General features: G+C 38.3%; 1 protein-coding gene across 1 annotated transcript in view; it reads right to left on the bottom strand.

Moving 5' to 3' along the window:
• RYR2 (ryanodine receptor 2) overlaps window positions 1-23961 on the bottom strand; it is a 430121-nt gene that overhangs the window by 234566 nt on the left and 171594 nt on the right. Inside the window, exons 9-12 of the mRNA XM_061991036.1 lie at window positions 17396-17495; window positions 16231-16327; window positions 5435-5509; window positions 2230-2386 (exon numbers count right to left, since the gene is read on the bottom strand). Coding sequence (XP_061847020.1) covers window positions 2230-2386; window positions 5435-5509; window positions 16231-16327; window positions 17396-17495 — 429 coding nt within the window. The remainder of the gene's footprint in view (window positions 1-2229; window positions 2387-5434; window positions 5510-16230; window positions 16328-17395; window positions 17496-23961) is intronic.

Below are 23961 nucleotides of genomic sequence, written 5' to 3' on the forward strand. Positions count from 1 at the left end.
AAGGATGGAGGTGAGGCTGATTGGTCTGTAGTTACCCAGCTCCTCCTTCTTGCCTTTTTTGAAGACTGGACTGACATTTGCTTTCCTCCAGTCCTCAGACACTTCTCCACAACTTACTGAAGATGATGGAGAGTGGTCTAGCAATGATTACTGCCAGCTCCCTCAGCCCCCACAGGTGCATCCCATCGGGGCCCGTGAATGTATGTACATCCAGACAGCTCAACTGATCCTTAACCCAGTCCTTATCAACCAAACAAAAATCCTCCTTTCACCTGACTTCCTCTGGAGTCTGGGGCTACTGAGGATAGTCTCCAGCAGTATAGACAGAAGCAAAGAAGGCATTCAGTAACTCTGTCTTCTCTGTATCCTCTGTCATCAAGGCACCTTCCTGTGAACCTGCTTGGTATTCTGTTCCTACCGCATAAGACCCTGAATTCCACCATCTTGTTGTTGCAGCAGCCAAGGCTGCCTTCAACATTGACAGCTTCAACCAGACCCTGCTCATTTCTGAGTATAAGATCCATTAGTGCTCCTCTTCTAGTCAGGACATCCACCATTTGCATCAAGAAGCTATCATCAATGCACTGAAGGAACCTCCTGGACTATCAGTGGCTAGCCATGTAGGTCTTCCGACAGATGTCTGAATAGTTAAAATACCCTATGAGAACCAGGGCCTGTGATTTTGAGGCTGCTCCCAGCTCCCTGTAGAAGGCCTCATCAACTTCCCAAGCCTGATCAGGTGGCCTCATAAACTTCTCCAACCTGATCAGGTGGCCTGTAAGAGACACCCACAAGAGTGTCACACACGCTATGCTGTCCCTCAATTCTAACCCACAAACTCTCAACTTGCCCCTCATCCTCACCTCGACAGAATTCAGTACATTCAGTTGCTCTCTCACATAAAGAGTAAATCCATCAGCTCGCCTTGTTGGCCCGTCTTTCCTAAAAATGACAGTCATGTGAACTGTCCCACCATGTCTCTGCAATAGCCACCACATCATAACCCCTTGCCTGTACACAGATTTCCAGCTCCTATTTATTCCCCATTCTACGTGCATTGGTGTACAGGCATTTTAACAAGGAAGCCCGATACTGGCTTGCCACCCTTAGGCTTAACTCTAGTGGGCCTGGTTTTATCCTCTTCCCCTTTCAGAACTAGGTTGAAGCCCTTTCTACAAGCCCCACTGACTTGTTCACAAGGAACCTTCTCCCCCTATGAGATAGATGAACTCCACCTGTCACCAGACCTGGAATCATGAAAATTTTACTATGATGAAAAAACCAATAGTTGTGTTGGTGGCACTGGTCTCTAAGCCACCTATTAATCAGGTGGGTCTTCCTTATTTGTTCAGTATTCCCCCTGCCATGAGAGGGATAGGCAAGAACACTATTTGTGCTCCCGAGCCACCTAGCATTCTCCCCAGTGCCTTGAAGTCCTTTTTAATAGCTTTTGTACTCCTTTCCATAACCTCGTCATTACCAACCTGCATTACCAACAGCAGGTAGTAGTCAGCTGGCCGCACCAGACCAGGGAGGTTCCTGGCAACGTCTCTGACCTGGGCCCCAGGAAGGCAGCACACCTCTCTGTGTGATGGGTCTGTTCAATATATGGGGCCCTCAATTCCCTTCAGAAGAAAATCACCTACTACCATAGCCCTCCTTTTTTTTTTTTTTTTCCCTAATTGAGGCAGTCTTAAGGCATGAAAGTGACCGATTGTCTCTGGGCAACAACTCAAGGGGACCTACATCTTCATCTTCTATTGCCTGGCTCTCAGATTCCAAAGCCCCATACCTGTTGCACAATCACGTCAAAAGAAAATTCAAACTATGATAAATTTAAATTAGGCTATGGTAAAGTATCTGATGAAAGAATTCCTGATTTTCCAATTGAATTTAAATAATACTGAAAATGTCAGACAACAGATATAAGCAGTGAAGTACCAGGGAAGTTCATCAGGAAAAGAAGTAAGAAATGAGGAAATTGTTCAAAAGTGGGTAAGGAGAAAAAAAAAACCCAAACAACCCACAAAAAGCCAGATATCATTACGCAATGAACATATGATAAAAGAAGCTTTCTAGATATTAATTCTACCGAGTTTTGGGGATTCTTTTTAATCAGTGGAATGGTAGAAGGCTGTGACAACTCATGCAATAGAAAATACCTAAATCTTGCTTACTAAAGACATTGTAATGAGTACTAGTTATATTAATGTTGCACTGATTCCATACCTTGGAAGACCGAAAACAGAATGCCGTAGATTTTACATCTGCTTTTTCTTTGTCTGTAAGAAGAAGACTCTTGTCATCCAGGAGACTTAAATATTTTCCTGTTGTTAAATGTCTCAGTCTGAACGGCTGTCCCCATCTAATGTGGCTGCCACTCCACCTAAGAAAGTTCATAGAAAATGTTTGGTTTTTTTTTTTTAAAAAACATAGATTTTAATGACAGACAAAAATATTTTATACTGCCTGCTAGCTGGTAAAAGGAGAAAATTCTAAATGTTGGTTTATCAGCAAAAAAATGCTACTTTAGAGTTATCTCCTAATAAAACCATTCTAATAAATACTCTTAATCTCTTCCTTTCCATAGGCTGCCTTGTTTCAGACTGAACTCCTCTTGAGAAAAGATAGATAGTCTATGGAAAAGAAGGTTTATACTGTACACAAAGAGATTAGATCTGCCAGTTACCATCTGCCAGCAGCTGGGTTTGTTCATTCTTCCAGAGTGCTTTCCTTTCAGCAATCAGCACACTTTAGGCACACTCAAATAGAATTAAATAAAAGGCTAAAAAAAAATCACCCCAAAAACCTCCTACAATAGTTTTTTAAAAATTATTAATCAAAGAGTAGTCCAGATTCTTCATATTCTACACGAGAAAATGAAGGAAGAAAGGCTTTTCAAAATCTCCTCAAATTGAAACATGTAAGTTCTAACTTCTTCTTGTCTAATTTGACTGAAAAGTTAGCGCTACTGCTCTTCCTGATTAACTCCTGAAGATACACTTGTGTGGGCATAACTAAGGAGGATGCATTTTACAAAGTGTTTTCAGAAAGCTTCTCAAATACTTCTTAGACTGGAAAATTACATCAGCTAGGATTTTTTCCTGGATCTTTGCAAAACATCTTCATAAATCTTGAAAAGTTTATACTTTAAATGTATTAGCACACTGCTTTTTGGAGAGAAAATCACGTATTTGTGTTTGTAAAATGCCCATCACAATGGAATTACGACATACAGATGAGGTTTTCATGTGCTTCCACAAATACTATTAAGTCTCTATGCTCGCTGTGGCTTGAAATAGCTTAAAATTATCAACAAATGTCCTAACATAACATCAAATATACACAAACACATTCTTATGAACTTAAACTAATTATAAACTTACTCCCACATCAGAACATTCTATTACTGTATCTTCTCACTTGCATTTAAAGAAATTTCAGGTACAGCATTTAAAAACATTAGAATTTTTATGTACATGTTTGTTATGTATTTATGTACTAGTTCAAAAATTCCTTGTTAGCACTTACATTGGTCTAAGTAATTTTTATTCTCACTGACTCATACATGTAGCAGATTAAAGCACTTACTTATTCATTACAAATATCTATTTGTTTAAGTATGTCTTCTTAAGAGTTGGCCATACCGTATGCAAAGTGTGCAGAATCAACATTTTTTAAATGCAGGACTTTTCAAAATGCAAAAGCAATACCTGCCTTCTGTTTTTTAACAGGAGTTATTGCACTTCACTAATTAAACTTCTAAACCTTTTTAGTTGTTGATTTTAAAGAGGCCAAATGAATGAAGAAGTTTCCCCCTCCACTATTTTCTTTTGTAAACTAAACGGTCTCTTCTATTTAAGCCAAAAGGACAGGACTTTGAGAAGTAACATAATATGGAAGCTTTATATCTTAGAAATGCATTCCTTTTTTTCCATCTTGTACACAGCAATGTCAATATACTCCACAAAAGCACACCTAAGTATCACTGTTCAGTACAACTTCAAATTCTCAATTAAGTAAAATGTCACATCATGAGTCTCAGTTATTGTATTGCTGGGTCAGGTAATACATGCCGATTCTACACCTTTTTTATTAGTGGCCATGCTGGGGAGATACCTTTTCTAGTTCAATTTTTTCCTGGACCCAATAGCTTTGGACCATTAGAAAAAGAAAATAATCATAGGATCATTTCAGTTGGAAAAGATCTTTATGATCATCAAGTCCAACCACTAATCTAGCACTACCAAGCCCACCACTAAATGTGTTGCTCATCACCTTATCTATGCATCTTTTAAATATCTCCAAGGATGATGACTTCATCTACGCCCTGTGCAACTTGTAATAAATGTAGTGCAATTGAGCTGTGCCCCTAGTTCTTGCCTGCAGGATAAGAAAAAGGATAATTCAGGTGCACTTATGAAAAAAAAAGTGCCTTTTGAGTAGAAAGTTTCTTGTGAAACCATTTTGGACTACTAAAAGTTCTTTTCTGCAGTCTTGTCACCTTGTGGGAAAGAAAGCAACACTGAGCAATAGAATTTTTGTGATAGTTCTCCACTAATGAAGAGAGCTCAGAGACAATGATACCTTCAGAATCATACAAAATTAACAGAGTTAATATTATATCTTCAGTCATTCAGGGAAGGACTTGAACTGATGGAGGACTTCAGGCATAGATATACTAAGTTACAAATTGAAGCATTTCCACAAATAGCGATGTGCCTGCAATTCATCAATGAATGTATACAGTTATTAGACTATCATACAGTAAAATAGGGAAAAAAAAACAGAGAAAAAACCTCACTGCCCTATCAATGACATATAATATCATCCTATTATGGAAAATGCAGAAATAGAAAACAGCATCAATAGACTGTAACCTTTCCCTAAGCTGCTCTGATTTAATCTCTAAAAAGAGGTCATAGATTAGTCACTAGAAATTTTATCACAAGCACATATCATTATACAATTTCAATGAAATTTTAGAGAACAAATACGTTAACAAACAAGGCACAATTCTTTTCTACCACTCCAACTCTCACCTCATGCAAGGTGGTATTTTCTTCTGTAAATTTCAGCCTTTAAGGATACCCAAATGACTTAAACAAATTAGGAGGTGGCATACAGGAATTATTATAGTCAGAACCATTTTTCCTAAAAATATCACATACATATGTAAAAAGGTAAATTGTGAATTCTCTGACAGCTATAACAACCTCAAAAAATAATCAAAACACACAAAGCATGTATACTAACACACACTCTATATAGGAAGTCGTCTAACATTTCATGAAAGCTATAGAGTACATCTTGAAGATTATTTTAGTATTATCCATCTGGTTTTATTGTTTTCAATCTGGTTTTATAGGAATACTCTTACTGTGGAAAAACTGCTCTGTGAAACTGATTTCTTTTTATAAAAGACTTTACTTACGCAACTCTTAGTGTCTCTAGTCGCCAAAGGGAACGAGCATGAATTGACACGGCACCACCTTCATAGTGGACAGTTCTGAAAACCAAGCAAAGGCACAGACTAAATGCTCAGCTCTCTTGTAAGAATTCCTAATATTTATTTGCTTCTTTTAATACATCTCTCATTTTAAGATCATCAAAACAATTAATACAACTCTCATACTCAAAGATCATATTCAAAAACCAGCTCTTAGCAATTAAACCTTCAGATGTAGTTACTCAAATTTTACTTTCATTGCCTTAGGCATGCATTATTGTGATACTCACAATAACTAGATTTATACATTGTCTGCTTAGACATATTTCTTGACATTTTAAGAATTAATAATTGTATTTTTTTGTCATAGCATCTGAAATTTCACAACCACATTGATACAGTCTTCACACAGCTCTAATGTTAATAGCTTCCTATTTCCAAAGTTTACCATATAGTTCCTGCATACATCCAGAAATCTGAATCTTCTGAAAAACAGTCAAGCCTAGAACAAAGTTGGTGGTTTGGTTTTTTTCTCAGTTATCTACACACAGGTAAGTGATCCATGTTGTATCCACAAAATGGTTTAGATTTATGGTCACTAAAAGCCCTCAGTAGCTAACTTGGCTTCTCTTCAAAGTAAATAGTGAAGAATTTGGTGAGTACTAAGCACTGCCACATTCAGGCAGTTGTTCTTGGGACCGCTTCCTGCCTGCACCTTTATTTCTGCCCTAAGACACTGCCAGAATTTAAAAACCTAGGCCTTTCTATTGGGAAAAGGAATAAAGAAATCATTTATGCAAAGCAGTGCTGTCATTATGCTTATCAGATCAAATATGTCAGGTAACAGTGGCAAAGAATGACCTAGTTTTATGGATCCTGGAAGAGCTTATGAATTGAGTAAATATTGTGACCTTCAGCCAAGATCAGGCACTACCAAAAATAGCCAGAGATGTAACTTTAGAGAACATTAATATTGAAATTGTAGGCATTTCCCATTATTTGTTAGAAGCAATTTTTTGAAGACCACGGCTGTAGAATCAGGTACCTCATACTTATTAAGCTTTAGCTTCCACAAAGACACTGAATGCTTAGCACAGACAAAAAATCCAGCATTGAAAGAGACAATTCAAAACCAAAAGAAATAGTGAGTTAGAATATACTTCTCAGTTCTGTTAGCAATATATTAAACTACAGATGTGCTAAAATTCACTTTGGATTATGTTGTGCTGCATGTTGGTATGAATGATGTCATTAGACATGACATCTCCAGGATTCAGATGGATTTTAAAACCTCGGGGAAGCAGGTCAAAGGTAGAGGGGCTGAGGTTATTTTCTGCTCTGTCCTGTTCACTAGAGATAAAGGGGAATCTGCAATGGAAAAATCAGTCAAGTGAACTCCTGTCTGAGAGGCTCGTGCCAGCAGGAAGGCTTCGGGTAACTAGACAACGGATCCTTCCTAGCTTGATAGGATGGGATGGGATTAATCTCTCCCATAAGGGCATTGGAATATTTGGGAGTAGTCTAGCAAACTTCATAAAGAGGTCTTTAAACTAAGGGACTTGGGGGGTGGGGGGAGAAATAAAACAAGCAGTCCCCTCTAGCTGGGAAACAGGGCAGGACAGGGAGTGCAATGGTAAGTGCACTTCATCTGCACACTGGGCTGAGATGCAGAAGGCTGATCACCCTGAGGAAGAGCCAAACCAGGGAGGAATCTCCTGCACCCGTCCAGGGAAACCTGTGTGTTTGGGTAAGCCCCTGTGCTGCCTCTACACCCATGCACACAGCCTAGGGAATAAGCAGGAGGAACTGGAGATGTGGGTGCGGATGTGGGGCTACGACCTCATTACAGTCACAGAGACGTGGTGGGACAGCTGCCATGACTGGAGCACAGGCACAGAGGGCTATGGATTGTTCAGGAAAGACAGACGGACAAGGCGTGGAGGTGCAGTTGCTCTCTATGTGAGGGAGCAATTAATGTGTACTGAACTGTACTTGGGTGGGGATGAGGAGAGAGTAGAGTGCTTATGGGTAAAAATTAATGGGCAGAGTAAGGCAGGTGATATTGTTGTAGGAGTTTGCTACAGGCCACCTGATTAGGAGGAGGAAGCAGATGAGGCCTTCTACGAACAGCTGAGAGCTGCCTCACGATCACAATCCCTGGTCCTCATGGGGGACTTCAACCACCCTGATATTTGCTGGGATGGCCACCCAGCCAAGCACACACACTCCAGGAGGTTCCTACAGATTGTTGACGACAACATCCTGTAGCAGGTGATCGAGGAACCAACAAGGAGGGGTTGGACCTGCTGCTGGACCTGGTACTGACAAATAAGGAAGGTCTGGTTGGGGATGTAAAGGTTGGAGGCAACTTCAGCTGCAGCGACCACGAGATGGTAGAGTTCAAGATCCTGTGTGGAAGAGGCAGAACACAAAGCAGGATCGTGACTCTGGATTTCAGGCGAGCTGACTTTGACCTTTTCAAAGGCAGAAAGCAGCCATCTATGAGAGGTGGAAACAGGGGCTGGCTTCTTGGGAAGAGTATAGGAACATTGCCAGGGCATGCAGGGGTGCAGCTAGGAAGGCTAGAGCCCTTCTAGAATTAAATTTAGCCAGGGAAGTTAAGGACAGTAATAAGGCATTTTTCAAGTATATCAGCAGCAGAATGATGATGAGGGGGAATATGGGCCTGCTGCTAAACACAGAGGGTGCCCTGGTGAACAAGGATGCAGAGAAGGCTTAGGTACTGAATGTATTCTTTGCTTCAGTCTTTATGGTCAAGGCCAACCCTCGGGAAGCGCAGTCCAGGAAGGATAGGAGGTTAAAGACTTGTTGGCCAAGTTTAAGGCTCATAAGTCCATGGGTCCTGATGGGATGCATCCTAGAGTGCTGAGGGAGCTCGCTGATATGATTGCTAAGCCTCTCTCCATCATTTTTGAACAATCAGGTGAAGTGCGTGAGGACTGAAAAAAGGCCAATGTTACTCCAGTCTTCAAAAGGGCAGGCAGGATGACCCAGGAAACTACAGGCCGATCAGCCTCACCTCCATCCCTGGAAAGGTGATGGAACAACTCATCCTGAATGTCATCACTGAACACATGAAAGAAAAGATGGTTATCAGGGGGAGTCAACATGGCTTCACCAAGGGGAAATCCTGTTTGACCAACCTGATAGCCTTCTATGAGTGCATAACCGGCTGGCTAGATGAGGGGAGAGCAGCAGATGTCATCTACCTTGATTTCAGCAAGGCTTTTGACACTGTCTCCCATAACATCCTCATTAGAAAGCTCAAGCAGTGTGGTTTGGATGAGTGGATGGTGAGGTAGATCAACAGCTGGCTGAATGAAAGAACCCAGAGGGTGGTAATCAATAGCACAGAATCGAGTTGGAGGCCTGTGGCCAGTGGAGTTCCACAGGGATGGGTTCTGGGGCCAGTCTTGTTCAACATCTTCATCAATGACCTGGATGAGGGGACAGAGTGTACCCTCAGCAAGTTGGCTGATGACACCAAACTTTATATCTAATAAAAGAAATCCTAAATGAAAGTGTGCAATTTGTTTACAAAAGGAAATAAAAAGGATCCTGGGATTGTGTCTAATTTCCTTATGAATAAATGGGTACAGAAGGAGTGAAGGCAGAAAGGCAGTGATAGCACTTCAGGAACAAAAGTCAAAAAGGTGTCAGAAAAGCCTCAGCAAAAGAATAAATGACAGCAATCTGGAGGGAGACGGAGAAAGAGAGGGCAACTGGAGGGCTAGGGGTCAAGGACCCTTACAGGGAAGCAAGATGAAACTCAGAGTCTGGGGTTAAGTATGGAGGAGAAAGACTTTGTATGGGTAAAAAGGAAAACACATGCCACAAAAGACCAAGTTGGCACAAAGCACTAGAACAGAATGTAAGTTCTTGTGATTATCTACGGTGAAGAAAAGACATCTCTTCTTCATTGAAGTGCATGTAATTTTGCCTTTACCATAACTGGATACGTACTAACCATTGACCCAGAGCAGCTGAATAAATTAATAACTTAGACCATTTCATACTTGTTATTGTCTATGAAATCCAAAGTTCATTTTTAAGTTCTTTCATTAAAGTAAATGTAGTAAACTGCTCTGAGATTGCTCAAACCAGCTTCCTTAGAATTTGCCCTATGCAAAAACACTATTTGATAGGATGCATCTCATTTCTTTTTATGTACTCTTGACAACAGTTCAGTGCTGAAAATAAGAATGATCTGTAACATTTTAATTCTTCCTGAAACTGACACTGGTAAGCCATATCAGATACTGATATTACTAGGTCAGATGAAACTTTGCTTTCGATAACATGTGAATAATCTGCAAAAATTCTCTATCACAGAATTACTACAGATTTACACTGATAGGAGGGGAAAACCAAACTGTGAAGTGCACTTTGCTTGCCAAACAGTAGACAAAACTTGCAAATTACTAAAAAATGTTTGTGAAATTATAAATCATAAAACAGATGAGGAAAATACAAATAACAGCAGAAAAAAAGAGCACAACAGGAGCTACAATGAGTGCTAGTCTTCCCCTAGAATGCTCAGGATACCTTATACCTTCAGAGCCATACCTGTAACATTAAACCCTAACTTCTTTTTTTTCTGTTCTTTTCCAGAATCACAGAATCTCAAGGGTTGGAAGGGACCTTGACAGATCATCTAGTCCAATACCCCTGCCAGAGCAGGTCCAACTGCCCAGAAGATTTTATTTGTATACCCTACCTTCATGGACTAAGGATAATAAAAACTTTTCTTTCAAATGAAAGTATCTATAAGGAATTCAGAATATTTAAGAATTTTCAGTTCTTCTTTACTATATACATTATAGGAGAATTAGTTTGTGTAATGAAGTCACTTTTTGTCTGACCTATGACTGTAAGTTAAATTTAAAACATCATTAATCTATTTAATTCCACTTAACCTAAACAGTAACTAGGGCTGGAACTCACCATTTAGCCTGTCTCATGGTGCTCAGATTATCATTACAGCACCTCTCTGTGTACTGAACAGAGTCTATTCCACATTGAGTGATACTATGCCAGAAACATTTTGCTCCCCCTCACAGGTAATTTATTTGTGTAACAATATATTTCTGAAGGGTCCAAACTGCACTGCAGTCATCACTTTAAAATATATGCTGCAAATCAAAATGCAAATTAGTTGCAATGGGAACACTCTTAGTCCTCTTCTACACTAGGAACCATGAGTACTCAGAGCTCTACTCCCATGTGGACTTTAAGTGCTAAAAGAATATGAATAATGGTGGTACAATACAGAGAAACCATCACAACCCAATCAAGAAAAAAGACAAATAATTTTGGTTATATACTTGCACTGCTATCTGCTATTAGTTTTGAGGGACTGCTAAGTAAAAAAAAAAAAACCCAAAACAATTAACAAAAAATACAAAGTAATTCAATACTCATGTAAAGTCCTGTATTAATAACTAGCTGACATTTTTATAGGAAAACAGAATTTAGCATAAAAAACGTAGAATAATTCCTCCTAATTGAACAGTAAAAAAGGGGGGCTGTTCATTGATTCAGTTGTGATGAAGAAAAAAAGATCAACTTGTTTCTTACCACACTTTAAAAATCTTTACTGCAAAACCTGAAATAATCCTGAACATTTTTTGTAAAAATTTTTAATTAAAAGACTATAACTGCAAGGCATACCTGCCCTAAGTGGCAAATTCCACCATAATTAGAAGAAATTTATTTATTCTTCTGATATCATAAAGACTCTATACTATAATTACCCAATAAGATGTTTATTAAAAAAAATTGTGTCACAATTTCTACAGGAAATTATGTCGAAGGAAAGCAAAGACCATTTCAAGATATCTCTAATACAGTGACTTAAATCTTATGAATAATCACTTACAATCACCAAAAAGAAATATAAAAAATTATTAACAAATTTCTCATGCATGAAACAGGAGAAAAAAGGTGGGAAAAGAGGCTGTGTAATCCTTTAGTTCATGAAAAAATAGATAAATCAAGGAAACACTTGTAGGTCTCCCTCATTGTCACACGCACAACTGACAGACCACTTCTGTCAGCTCACATGATGGGAGCCAGGCCACAAACCAGAGTATGGAGAAAAAAGAGTCAAGATAAATACAGATGCATAGCTATTGTGCTGCTGCAGAAGTTTGCACTGGCTTTGGCAATAAATAGAATCAAAGTAACCATGGGAAAAGCAGCGACATGTGTTGGGTTTGTGCAGAGCTGTTGCTGGTAAGGAGGAAGAGGCTACAGTGGTGACCCCTGTAAGAAGTTGTTTAAAACTTGCCCTGGGTCTATGTTAGACCCAGCTCTGGGGCTGAGCCAGCTGGGAGCTTCTGTGATCACTTTTTACGGAGAAGCAAGAAGAGGACGGTTGAGGTAGTAGAAATAGGATGAGAGAGAAGCAACCATGCAGACCCTAAGGTCAGTGAGGGAATTGAGGAGGAGGAGGTGTGTCAGAGCAGAGATCCCCCCCACATATTGTGGTGAGATAGCAGGCTGCACCTCTGCAACTCATGGAAGGCAGCGGTGGAGCTGAGATCTGCATGGAGGACCCTAAGCCAGGGATGACTGTTCCTGGAGTAGTCACCACCCTGTGGAAGGGTAGCATTGGGGTAGAAGGTGCTTGGAGTTCTGTTGCCATACAAGAGAGCCATGCTGAAGGAGTTTATGAGGAGCTGAAGTCTCAGGGAAGGACTCACACTGGAGAGTTTTATTAAGGACTCCTGCATTGGAACAAGGGAAGAATGCATGGACTCCTCTTCCTCTCAGAAGAAATGAGTGGCAGAGAGTATTTGTGACGGACTGACCACAACCTCCATTCCCTGACCCCCTGCATCACTGAGAGAGAGGAGGTAGAGATATCAGGAGCAGGTTGCTGAGCCTGAGTGAGGAGGAGTGAAGGAAGGAGATCTTAAAGTGCTGTTTGTATTCTTCTCATCATCCCACTCTGGTTTTGCTTTCTGTTATCTGCTGTTTCTAGTTGGTAGTGGATGAAACTAATCATGTTTTCTTCCCTAAGTTGAGTAGTTGAGTCTGTTTTGTCCAGAACCATAACTGGCTATGAGCCCTCCTTGCCCTTGTCTCAATCCACAAGGCCCTTGGTTACCTTTTCTCTTCCCATCTCTCTGGGTCCTCTGCTGTCCTCAGGAGGTGTAGGGGAGTGTGGGGTGTGGGAGTGAACAAGTGGTTGTGTGGTGATCCGTTGCCAGCTGGGCATAAACCATGACATTATACAACATCTTCTTTTGTATATCCATACCTATATTTATTTTTCAACCTACCCGGGAATGCTTCTGAAATTTGAAGAGCTACAGAAACAACACTGCAAATTTAGACCTAAGGTAATTTTAAATAATAAAAAACACAGTTTAAGGATTCTATGCACAAGACTCTATGTTGTCCTTAAAACTACAACATACCTAACTAGAATGTGCATTAAATTATATTTAATTCAGTGAAATTGCACATACTTGACCTTTTGCCTGTTCCTTTTTTGTTTTTTATCTGGATCAGAGTGAGTGAAAATTACCAGGGCCATGGCCAGTCCGTTCACACTGTTTCAAAACAATATCACTTCTTTTCTAGTGTAATATCAAGTATATCAACCTATTACCACAAACATCTCTATTTGCACTGCTTCCAACTTCTTGAATTACAAAGCAAACTAATTCTAGCAACTTCAGGGAGAATCTACTTGAAATTGTTTCCCAAGGAAAAGTAAATTTCTGAGTGCATAGGAGCCTCCAGCATAGAGATTTCTGTGTCCTGAATAAGCCACTACAATTACTAAAACTTGTTTAACATTTCTGATTCCAGTTAGATTTTTTTGGGGAAAAAAAATATTAGTTCAAGCCACTAAATCCTATTTTACTACTTTTTTTCTTGAGTTACTACTGCAAGCATCTATTTAAATCAGTTTTCTGTCTCCACAAAACTACTCAAAGTAGTCTTAAACTATTTATAGTTAAGAGATGTAATCTTTTAATGTCTACTGGTTGTTACATCAAGAGCCAAGTAAAAAGGCAGCATTATCAGAGACAACTCAAGATTTCTCAACAATTTTGACTGAATTCAGATGGATAGCAGCAGCAGACCAGTTCTCCCAGGTATAATCTTCATTGGGAATTTAAATGCACCAAGACATTGCTTGTGGTGCAATTGTGTCTCACCACTCAATACCAAAGTTCCTCTTCCAAAAATACCATGATTCTACCCTGCCTTCTAGTGATCATGGTAGCACAATTTAAGGACCACATGGACAGACATACAAGTGCAACAATTAAGAAAGGAAACACAGTACATGTTCAGAAAAAAATTCTGAGACATGGAACTGAAATTTATGAGCTTTTTATATGACTGATTCTGCCACTGTATGAAGCTTCTTCCAGTGCAGATTTGGATGACCTTACCTCAGAGGAAGCTTTGTTAGGTAATCATGAATACAGTACCTGTACTATCACTATACTGAAGGTCTCCACTGTCCTAAATGCTAAGTATAACCAGTCTGAGAATATGTATTATATTTAAGACTTCTGGTAATATCTGAAACACTTCAATATTTAAATTTATGTAACTGTATCAATGTTCTAAGAATAGAGGAAAACAGTAGATAGGATCCTTCACACAAAAACAATTTACTCATTCCCAAGATTAGATACCAGGTGACAGTATGAAATAAAACTTTTCTTTTAGGACTGTCTGATCTTTTATTTATTTGAAAATGCGTAAGAGGAGGCCTTTGCTGAAAAATAAATATGTAATAGAGGAATTAGTGAGTCACAACAGATAAGGAACTTCTCAATGCTCCTTTATGCTGCCATTCTGCAGAGCAGAGCTGCTTGAGGCAATCGCTGGAACAAAACAAACCAAGCACAACCACAGTAATCTATGAGCAGACTATTTGGAACAGCAATGAAAGGATAATGCAGAATTATTATACTCCAAATATATCATACTTTACCATGACTTATGTGAAGAAGTTACAGAACTTAAAATAAAATTAAAGGCAAAATAGTTTATATTTCAATTTCCTACCTGCCAAAACTACCCATATTTTTTAACGTAATCCTACCAGGAGTTAAATACGACACACTGAAATAAGGTACGCATACGTACTGAAAACTGAAAGAAGTTACCAATTATCCTTTTAGATAATATTTTGAATAAGCAAGAATCCTAACTAGAGATAGAACTATGGAGGTTTTAAGCAATATTAAATTTACTAATAATTTAAGAAGACAAACTGTGCAGTACACTTTGGAAGGTCAAATCTGTTTCTTTATAAAGCACTGAAATGCAGTGATTCTCAGTATTGCTATCAGGAAATAAAAAGATACAGGTACTCTTTGTTGTTTACAAGCTCTGCTTCTTGCGAGGTACTAGTCGAATAGGAGAAAAGATAGGCACTGCAAAAAGAATAACAACTATCTGGTATGTTTATGGAATTGGCCTGCAGCTTAAGAAATGAACAAGACAAAAAGATGCATGATGGGAATGCATAAGCAGATAAAATTATTTTTTTCTTAACTTGCAACTGCACAGTCCTTTATTGTGGTTTATATATAATACTAGTCCTGTTGAAAACACAGATTATTAGGGGGTATTTAAGCATTAATGTTAATTACTGAAGTGCTTGATCATCTCATAAATCTGCAAATACTCTAATTACAAGTTTTCAAAGGAATTTTTCAGGAGTTAGAATGAAGTAAGAGCAAACACTGTAAGATCATGTCTATTTCTTAAGTTTATTTTCATCATTTTCAGGGTGAAGATAAGAGCAGCCAGAAACTCCAAGCTGTAATGGATCTATCACATAGTAACTAAAATTAAAACATGAACCAATTACATTTTAAGTGTCAACATTTTGAAATATCTTCTGTAAAAAATGAGAAATAGCCAGGAAAGGTATAAGAGAACTCTGAAGATTTTCCCATTAACATTTAAAAATTCATAGAAGATTTTTTCTATATTTCTTTGAGAGCTTCCAGTGTCTTGTTCTTATCTTTACACATATCAATGAAATTGAATAAAAAAGTACATTTCTCATTTTAGAAATGAATGAATAGCACTTGCTTTGTCATAGAAATGACAGTATGCGGAATTAAACAAACTACTCCAAAATCAACATTGTCATTTAGCAATCATCAGGATGAAGTTAGGAATAAACCATATGACACTGCCCTACTGAAAAGAATCTTAGAGTATATTTTAGCAGAGCAAATAAACAGAACTTTGATTCATCCATGTAATCTGTCCACTAAGCCATGCCTTCTTCAGTGCTAGTCTTCTCAACATTTTTATTTGTTAGTTAACTGAGACAGACACATACCTGATTGTCATTGCTTGTATACTTCCATTCTAGGATTCCTTTAGTCAAGCAAATAACCATAGATTTCTAGACTACCATGACAGGTACAGTCAGATTAGTGTAATCCTGTCATACTCTGTGCTGAGGAACTTTTTGTGACTACAGAAAAAGCAGCAGTAAAGAAACTGACTCATTCACCATGTTTTTAAGTCAGTAAAGACAACAGTAAGTTATGAAAAATCACTACTGCTTTTACACCTGGTAAGTGAAATTGGACTTGAACAATACTGAAAAGAAAATGCAAGTGACTTGTGTCCAAAGTTCATCTCAACACTATTCCTTCTTCTAATATACCTCATTACAAAATCCTTCAAAAATCTCTGCTATCAGTGACACAATATTGATTCAGTGACATTCATTATTATTTAGTTATAAGCTGTAAACCTACCTTCTTTGTTCTTCTCCATGTTCACCTGAAGGGACTGTCAAACATTCATCCATGTGACCATGTAATAACCTCAGAACATCCCCTCCTATCAGATATCCTTTGAATAAAGGGAGAAAAACAAGGGCATTTGTCTGAACACAGCGATAGATAAAACTATAGTTCAAACTACAATAAATACTATCAGGCTTATCTTGGTATTTTGTGTTACTTTTTTAAAAAAAAGAGTCAGAAGAAAGGTGAGGTATCTTGTACCCTTGTCCAGCTGAACATTGCCAAGTAAGAAAACCTCCAAGTCAGCAAACAAGTAAGAAAGGGTGGATCAGAAAGAGCCACAGAGGACATTCTTCAGAATTAGCAAAATTCAGAAAAAGATTGATCCAATAGAAACAAGGAAGGAAGTACTGCCCTGTGGTTTCAAATGTGTCAGATAAAAAGAACTGATGAGAAATTTCAGTGTAGTGCTTTTAAAAATACCTACTCAAAACAATTATTCTGTAGAAAACTAGAAATCATTAGGCTTTACATCATGACAGAGTTTTCAGAAAAAGACAATTGTTTTTTCCTTCTCTGCAGAAGTAGCATGACATGAATTCAGGGATCCTTGTCCTTTCATGTGAGAAGTAGTATTAAAAAAAAGAATTCTTAATTCCTAAATAAAATAAATTCTGAAAGTTGTTCTAGCTTGTCTCTTTTTGTCCTTCCTTTCCTTTTGTTTTTCTTCCCAACCATGTGTTCCCCACAAAACTATTCCCAGTCTTAACTCCTACAATACAACAATTCAACATCCTGCTTCCAGTCCTCTTGCCCATTTTTCATTCAGTCTCAGGAACACATAAGCGTGACTGCATGCATCAGAATAATCCAAGATAGTATTTCTAACCAGGACCAAGGTCATTAAAAAAAAAAAAAGTTATGAATGTTATCATGCCTCAACAAAACAAAATTTGAATGAGCTGTTCAGTATTTAGGGGAAAAAAAGTCCATAGAAAATTAGCAGTATCACATTCAGTATAAATTTCCCTCTGTTTTCAGAACACTTGTATATTTATTTATTGGATTGAATGTTTATATAAGAGAAACTTACTCCCACACTTGGTAGAATAATTTCATTTTTCAGATACTTCAGTTGCAATCAGTCTTTCAAATAAAGTTGAGTCAATCTTACCTTGGGCAACTTCACTTCCTGAACTGATTGGTGCTACACTCCAGAGTGTCTGCTGGAAAGCTGCATCAACATGTAAGCTACCATTTCCATAAGAGAGATGCTAAAATCAGGAGAAAGAGGTGCTTTTATTTAGGGTTAATTATAAATCTCAATACAGGATACAATAATATTATCAAACATTCTCTTGCTCCTTTCATATGAAAATTGTTCCTATTGACTGTATAAGTAAACACAAAGTCAGACCAGGGTACTCTTCAAAGTACACTGGAAATAAAGCTAGAACAATAACAGTGAATTTGCCTCAGACACATACATAAATCACACAGAATAGTCAGCTGTTTGGGGTGTTAGATCACAGCAAACACTCTGAAGAACTGATGATTAAATGCTATGGGATTCTTACACTGATGTTCTTCCTTCTATACTCAATAAGATTTTTCAAAAGTTGAATATTGGGATGTAACATTAATTTCAAGCATAACTCATCACTTCACAATTTCTTGTGGGCCACTGGCTTTCTGAAAGCACCATTAGGTCAAAGAAATCAAGTGATCAAATTTGTAAGATTTGTGTTCTTAAAATATATTCTTGCACAAAGTTTTCATGATCCAAGACAATCTGAAATTATCTTTTCCTGAAAGGCTGGCTTCCTACCTAAGCATTCAATTATTAATCGAATCAATATAAGCAATTCAATTCCTCTTTCATAGTGTTACTCTCTGTCTTCTGCCAAAGCTGCAGGTTTTCATAGTGAGTGCCACAGCTGCTCACTCTACTCAGAATTCTTAGTGTGTGTGTTCCAATTAGTTCAGTAACATTATTGTCTCAGAAATTCTAATCCCAAGGTATTATATATTGCATGCATGCAAAATCCTTTGTCTCAAATCCCAGTCAGTTCCATTGTTAGTGCCAAGCATAATCTTATGTAAGCTTAAGGAACTAAGCATTCTATAAATAAGCATCTGCTTTGAAGTAAACTATCCTACCAGGTAACATTTTAAGTGCAGTAATATTTAGACATTTTACCAAAATTTTATTTTAAACTCCTGAACAGTAATCTCATTTATACAGTAGTATTGGTCTCTGCTTCTGTGTGTTACGACCAACACTTTCTCTGTAAAATTAATAACCATACAAAAGATGGTTAGTGAAATGGTAGTGGAAGTCAGAAGGGGATAGATTCCCAACGACATGTAGAGTTCTTCTGTCTTCCTGTCTGCACATCTTCTACCTATACAGCAGTACAAGAAATAGCACATCAGCTCATTTAGAAGGCTCTCATAACAGTTAATGACATAAAAATTAAGAGATCTCACAAAAGCTGTGCTTCCACTGCACCAGCAGTTATTCAGAACATGTAATGGAGGATGCCCAATGAAGAAACCACCACTTGAACTCTTATTTTCCCCATCCTGCATAATATAATATAGTCAACGGCAGACCAGGCTGAGACATTACAATCCCCCGCAAGCCTCTGGTCTCATTTTGGTCCCATAGGCCATTATTTTGGGATTTAGGAATAAGCAGTTGATCTAGTATGGTGAAGTAGGAATATTACTTTTTGAGGAAAACATGTCATTATGGGTAAACAAAAGAAGAAGAGGATAACTCCTCTGTCATTTTGATCTGCAATCAACACAGTGCTTCTTGTGATTGTGTGCTTTGTACATGTTAATGAACTTGTAATGAATACACAATGGCATTGACTGAAGTAGTGTACCTTTATATAGATAGGACAGTGAAAAAAAATACATTGCTGATATTTCTCTTCAGAGCACCTTTTATTTTTATCCATTCATTTGACTCTACATTTTGATATACATCAAAATTAAAATCCCAACAGATTAGAGATGTCAGTCTTAATCCTGGCATTTCCTAACTTTTCAGTGCTACTCTTGACAATTTTCATGTTGTTTTAAAGGAATTTGCTGCCTCTCTATAACTTATTTGAAAATTAACTGCTTGGTTTTGTTCAGCACAATAAAACTATGAAAAAGAATCAAATTCCATATAGCAACGTCCAGGATGTCAACATGACACTCATAGTGATGCTGCACAGTCTCCATAGCTACTACATAGATTTTTGCTAGCCAGTGTAACAGAGTATCTGGCAAAAGTATAACACCATGGTGTTATAAACTCTGTACGGCCCTGCAGAAAAGTAACACAATAACATTTCTGCTTCTAGGTCTTCAAGAAAACATAGTGTATTCAACCTCACTGGAGAGCTTAGAAATCAGATGGTAATTTACACAAGAACTCTTCATCAGCTTATTTCAAAAACTTTCATGGGTTTGTGTGGAGCCGCTTGTTGCTTGGTAACGGGAGGGGATTGCAGTGCTGGTCCCAGTGGGCAGTTCTCAAAACATCTCCCAGCTCTGAGGTGGAACCACCTCCAGCCCAGCCAAGTCAATCTGGCATCTCTGCCATCATTATTTAAGAAGGTAGATCTGCAGTTGGAGAAGGTATGGTACAAGATGGGGGTGACCCCACAGAAAGAGAAGGAGAAAGGAAGGAGGAGCACCAGATCAGAGACTCCTCTGTAGCCCATGGTGAGAAAACAGGCTGTGCCCCTGCAACCCATGGACAGCAATGGCAGGACTGAGAGCCACCAGCAGCTCCGAGTGAGCGCGTCTGGACTGTGTGAGGAAGTGGCCATGGCACAGGCCATGCTGGAGAGCCTGCAGGCTGCAGAGGCCCACAGAGGAGGTGGAGAGAAGCTGCAGCCCTCCGGATGAATGCACATCAAAGTGTCCAAATCCATCTGCCCTGAGAAGAGACAAGTGTCGAGCCATTTGGAAAACAGCAACCAAAAGCCCCATTCCCTGTCACCCAGACCTGTTCAGGCAGGAAGGATCCCCAGAAGAGAGGAGGGGTGGGGAGAAGGTGGTCTTAAAGGGCTGGTTGTGCTCTTCATCATTGTATCACTCTGTGGTATTTTCTGTTTGTCATGTTTTTGGTTTTTACGTTTTTGGTTGGAGGTGGATTAAATTAATTTCTGTTTTCTTCCCCAATTAGAGTAGTCTTGTCTGCTTTTCCTGGGACCGTAAGTGGCGACTGAGGCCTCCCCATGCTTAGGGAGTTCCAAAGGCCCTTGGTACTTATGGCTGATTGTGGTTCTTTTCCTATACAGGCCTAAAACATAACAGCAGTATAAATTCATTTTCAATAGCTCAAAATAACAAGTTGATATATTTTAAATTTCACAGTCAGTCTGCCACAAAGTTTCTGTTCTCCAAAACGTGCACATATGCAAAGAGAAAAACAGAAAGACAGGAAAGCTTTTGCTTCAGGCTCTCACTTAACTAAGATGTGTCAATATCTACATTTCATCTAACAGTATCCATTTGCAATTTACACTACGATGCCTCTGCCTTCAACCTCAGGCCAGTCCAAACAGCAAGAACACCAAAAGAAAAAGAATAAAGAAAAGTGTTGGGGTTTTTTTCTTGTACATTTTGAGTGCTGCATTTGAGCCAGAGCATTTTCCACAGTGCTAAAGTACTGCACAGAACAACAGCATCAACCACATTGCTTCAAAATAAAATTTTCATTAGGTTTCTGTGTTTATGTCTAGAAGTGACAATACATTTATATTCATTGAAACATCTGTGAATTCTTTAAAAGTTTGAATAAACACAGGTATAACTATAGTGTAGAATAAAAAAAAGCAATCTAAGTTTTGACCTAAAGTAGCAAAGACAGGGAAATTTTAGATGAGTTTAAAGCTCTACAAAATCCTGGTTTCATTGAATTTCTCTGAAGTGATTTAAACAGTTGGCCAGCAAAACCACAAGCAAAGAGAATTATTTCCATTGATAAAGGGAATTGCTAGCACTCTACTAGCCGATTCCAGCCCCTCCACTCAGCGTAAATGTACTATCAACAAAAGAGAGTACAGTCGCTACAAGCCACAGATATACAAAAATTACCATTACAACTCAGCCTCTGAGAATCATTTCGTCCACTATCTCATAGGCAATAGGAGGTAATTGAAGATACATGGCAGGGAAGCAAAAGGATTTCACAGAAGGGAGATGGGGGTAGTCTGCAGTCTTCCTCTTTATATTGACTTTTCTTCTGTGCTATAACCACAAAAAGTCTTAAGTATGTCAGGTACCATGCTTCCAAATTATTATCATTTATTACAATTAGACACTTTTCCACTCTCTTTTCTTCTCCAAACATTTAATCCAAATATTTATTCCATTTTCTGTCATCTAGTCAATTCAGCTTCCCAGTGCAGCTACAGCCTACCTTATCGCTCAGAATTAGGACCTCCTTCCTACTTTAAAAGATTCTCCTCAGGCCTACAAAGACTCAGCACAGTCTTTTGGCTTTTTTCTTACTCAGCCTTTTCCTTTCCATGTCAGTCAGCATCAGATTTCTTTGCAGAGACTCAACACATCTCCTGGTCCTCAGTTCCCTCATTTCTTGTCCCTAGACCTTTCTTCTCTCTGGGTCTTTGTCCAGCAGTTTGGTTCTCCCCAGCCGACCCACTCCTCCTCTACAGATCTCTCTGGTCATCTTTCATTCCTAGTCTCCCTCCACTGGTTCTTTTAACAGTTCTCCCTGCCAAAACAGCACATGTTTTCTGCCCAAATTTCTTACACAACTTTAACAGCAGGAGCCCACTCCTCCCTTGTTACCAGCTTCTTATCCCAGATGACTTACTGCCTGCCTGCCTTCACCTGCCAATCTTTTCAGCCAGTCAAGTCCCACTCCTTCCTACTTTAGTTCCAGGCTCCTGTCTCTATCACCTGCCTTTTGTTCCTTCTATTTGCCATAGTTTCCTCCTCCACATGTTTTAAGTGACAGCAAATCACTGACAGCACATAAAATACTGAGTTCTCAACTGTCAGTACAGCTTCATTCCCCAAGGATGCCTGACTTCATCCCTGCCTTGAACCACCCATTGGGTTCCACAAGGGTTGGGGTGTCTTTCATTATTTGCTGTAGAGGGAGTTTAAACAGTTCATTAACATATAGGAGGTGCAAGAGGTCTAGCTCACACTAGACAAAGTCATTAGACTTTCAGCTACTGAAAAGAAAATTCTTGTAAATCTTCCCTCGGCATAATCAAGCTGCATCATTTCAGTAGAATGTGTCTTTATTCTGTTAATGTTTCTTTACTGTGTAAGCAACAAGAATTTTTCTTCCTTTTTTGAAGTTAGCAAAAAGTACATCTGTGACATCAAGAACACTCCTTATCTCCTGTGCTTGTTATAAAACATAAGATGCTCGACTTAAAAATACAAGATGAATTTTCTTAATTATACGAATTTTTTTTTTATCCCTGTGTTCAAGCTCAGTGATGTCTGATGTCTTCTGAGTGGACTAAAAAAACCTTATCCCACACTAATAAAAAAAAAACAACAACAGGAAAACTAACCCAGAAATAGATACTACTATTTCTAAGAAGTAGTTTTCTTACATGACAAGCAATGAATACAAGCACTTAGAAATAGGACTTTTCCAGAGCATCATGACAATTTCAACTACTGGGAAGATCTAACAGCCCCTACAATAGCATTTCAATTTTATAAAGACTCTGTAAGAAGTACATTATGATCAGTGTAACAGAGCAGCTCAACACTAACTTGGTTCCATTAATTTCAGGTTTATTTATGCAGATTCAAATTATTTTTAAGAAAAACCAATTTTACTATTTTTCAACAAAAAACAAATGATGGAATTGCGAACTTTACAGAGAATAAAGCAAAGTCCAATATTGAGTTTCATGCTCTTAGAAAAAAAAAAAAAAGGAGGAGAAAAGAAAATAGAAAACGTTTTATTTTAAAAATCCCCAACAACCACCACAAAAAAAATCACATGCTGTTGTGTTTCATGTTCCAATTGCACCAATGCAAAAGGATGCATAAAGAATGCCTTTCCAATATTCAGGAATCTGTCCTCCTGTCCAGGAAAAATGACAGATATCAGCTCCATCTTTCAAATAATTTAATCTAATTTGGATGATGTTACTTTTGAAAAGGGACTCTGTCATCAGTTAGCCATGACAAAAATCTTCAAGGAAAAGCTTACGCATAAAAGGAAAGTTTCCAATCAGTTTCCTACTAGTTTCCAATATTAAAAAACTAACTAAATAAAAAAAATCAGTTAAGTCAAAGAAATAAACATCAAGGCTTGTTCACAGACTTGCATGATGCAGCACTATACTCTGGACAGCAACTCAGGAACTGGCAAAGTACAGAAACTGTTGTAGTATATTGAATTCAGTACACTGTAGATACAAAGTTGGGGATTTTTTCCCTCTTTCTGTTATTGACAATAACACTGACCTCATTGATACTAATTTTCATTTTTATTTATGAATTTACTATTTCAGCTTCAGGTCTAATTATTTTTTTCTTGAATTATGTTTGAAAGATCGAGTTATCCAGAGGCTTCATGAATTTGAAAGAAATTACAATTAATTGAATTTATAAACTATTGAAAATTGTCAATTCCGAAAGAAAACATGGTATATAATTAACAATAGGCATAGGCAAACCTCACTGCAGGGGTACAGGATATTATGTAATGGATAAAGATGCTGGAAATAT

The sequence above is a fragment of the Colius striatus genome, chromosome 2 (assembly GCF_028858725.1).
Source record: "Colius striatus isolate bColStr4 chromosome 2, bColStr4.1.hap1, whole genome shotgun sequence".
In the NCBI taxonomy this organism is placed as follows: Eukaryota; Metazoa; Chordata; class Aves; order Coliiformes; family Coliidae; genus Colius; species Colius striatus.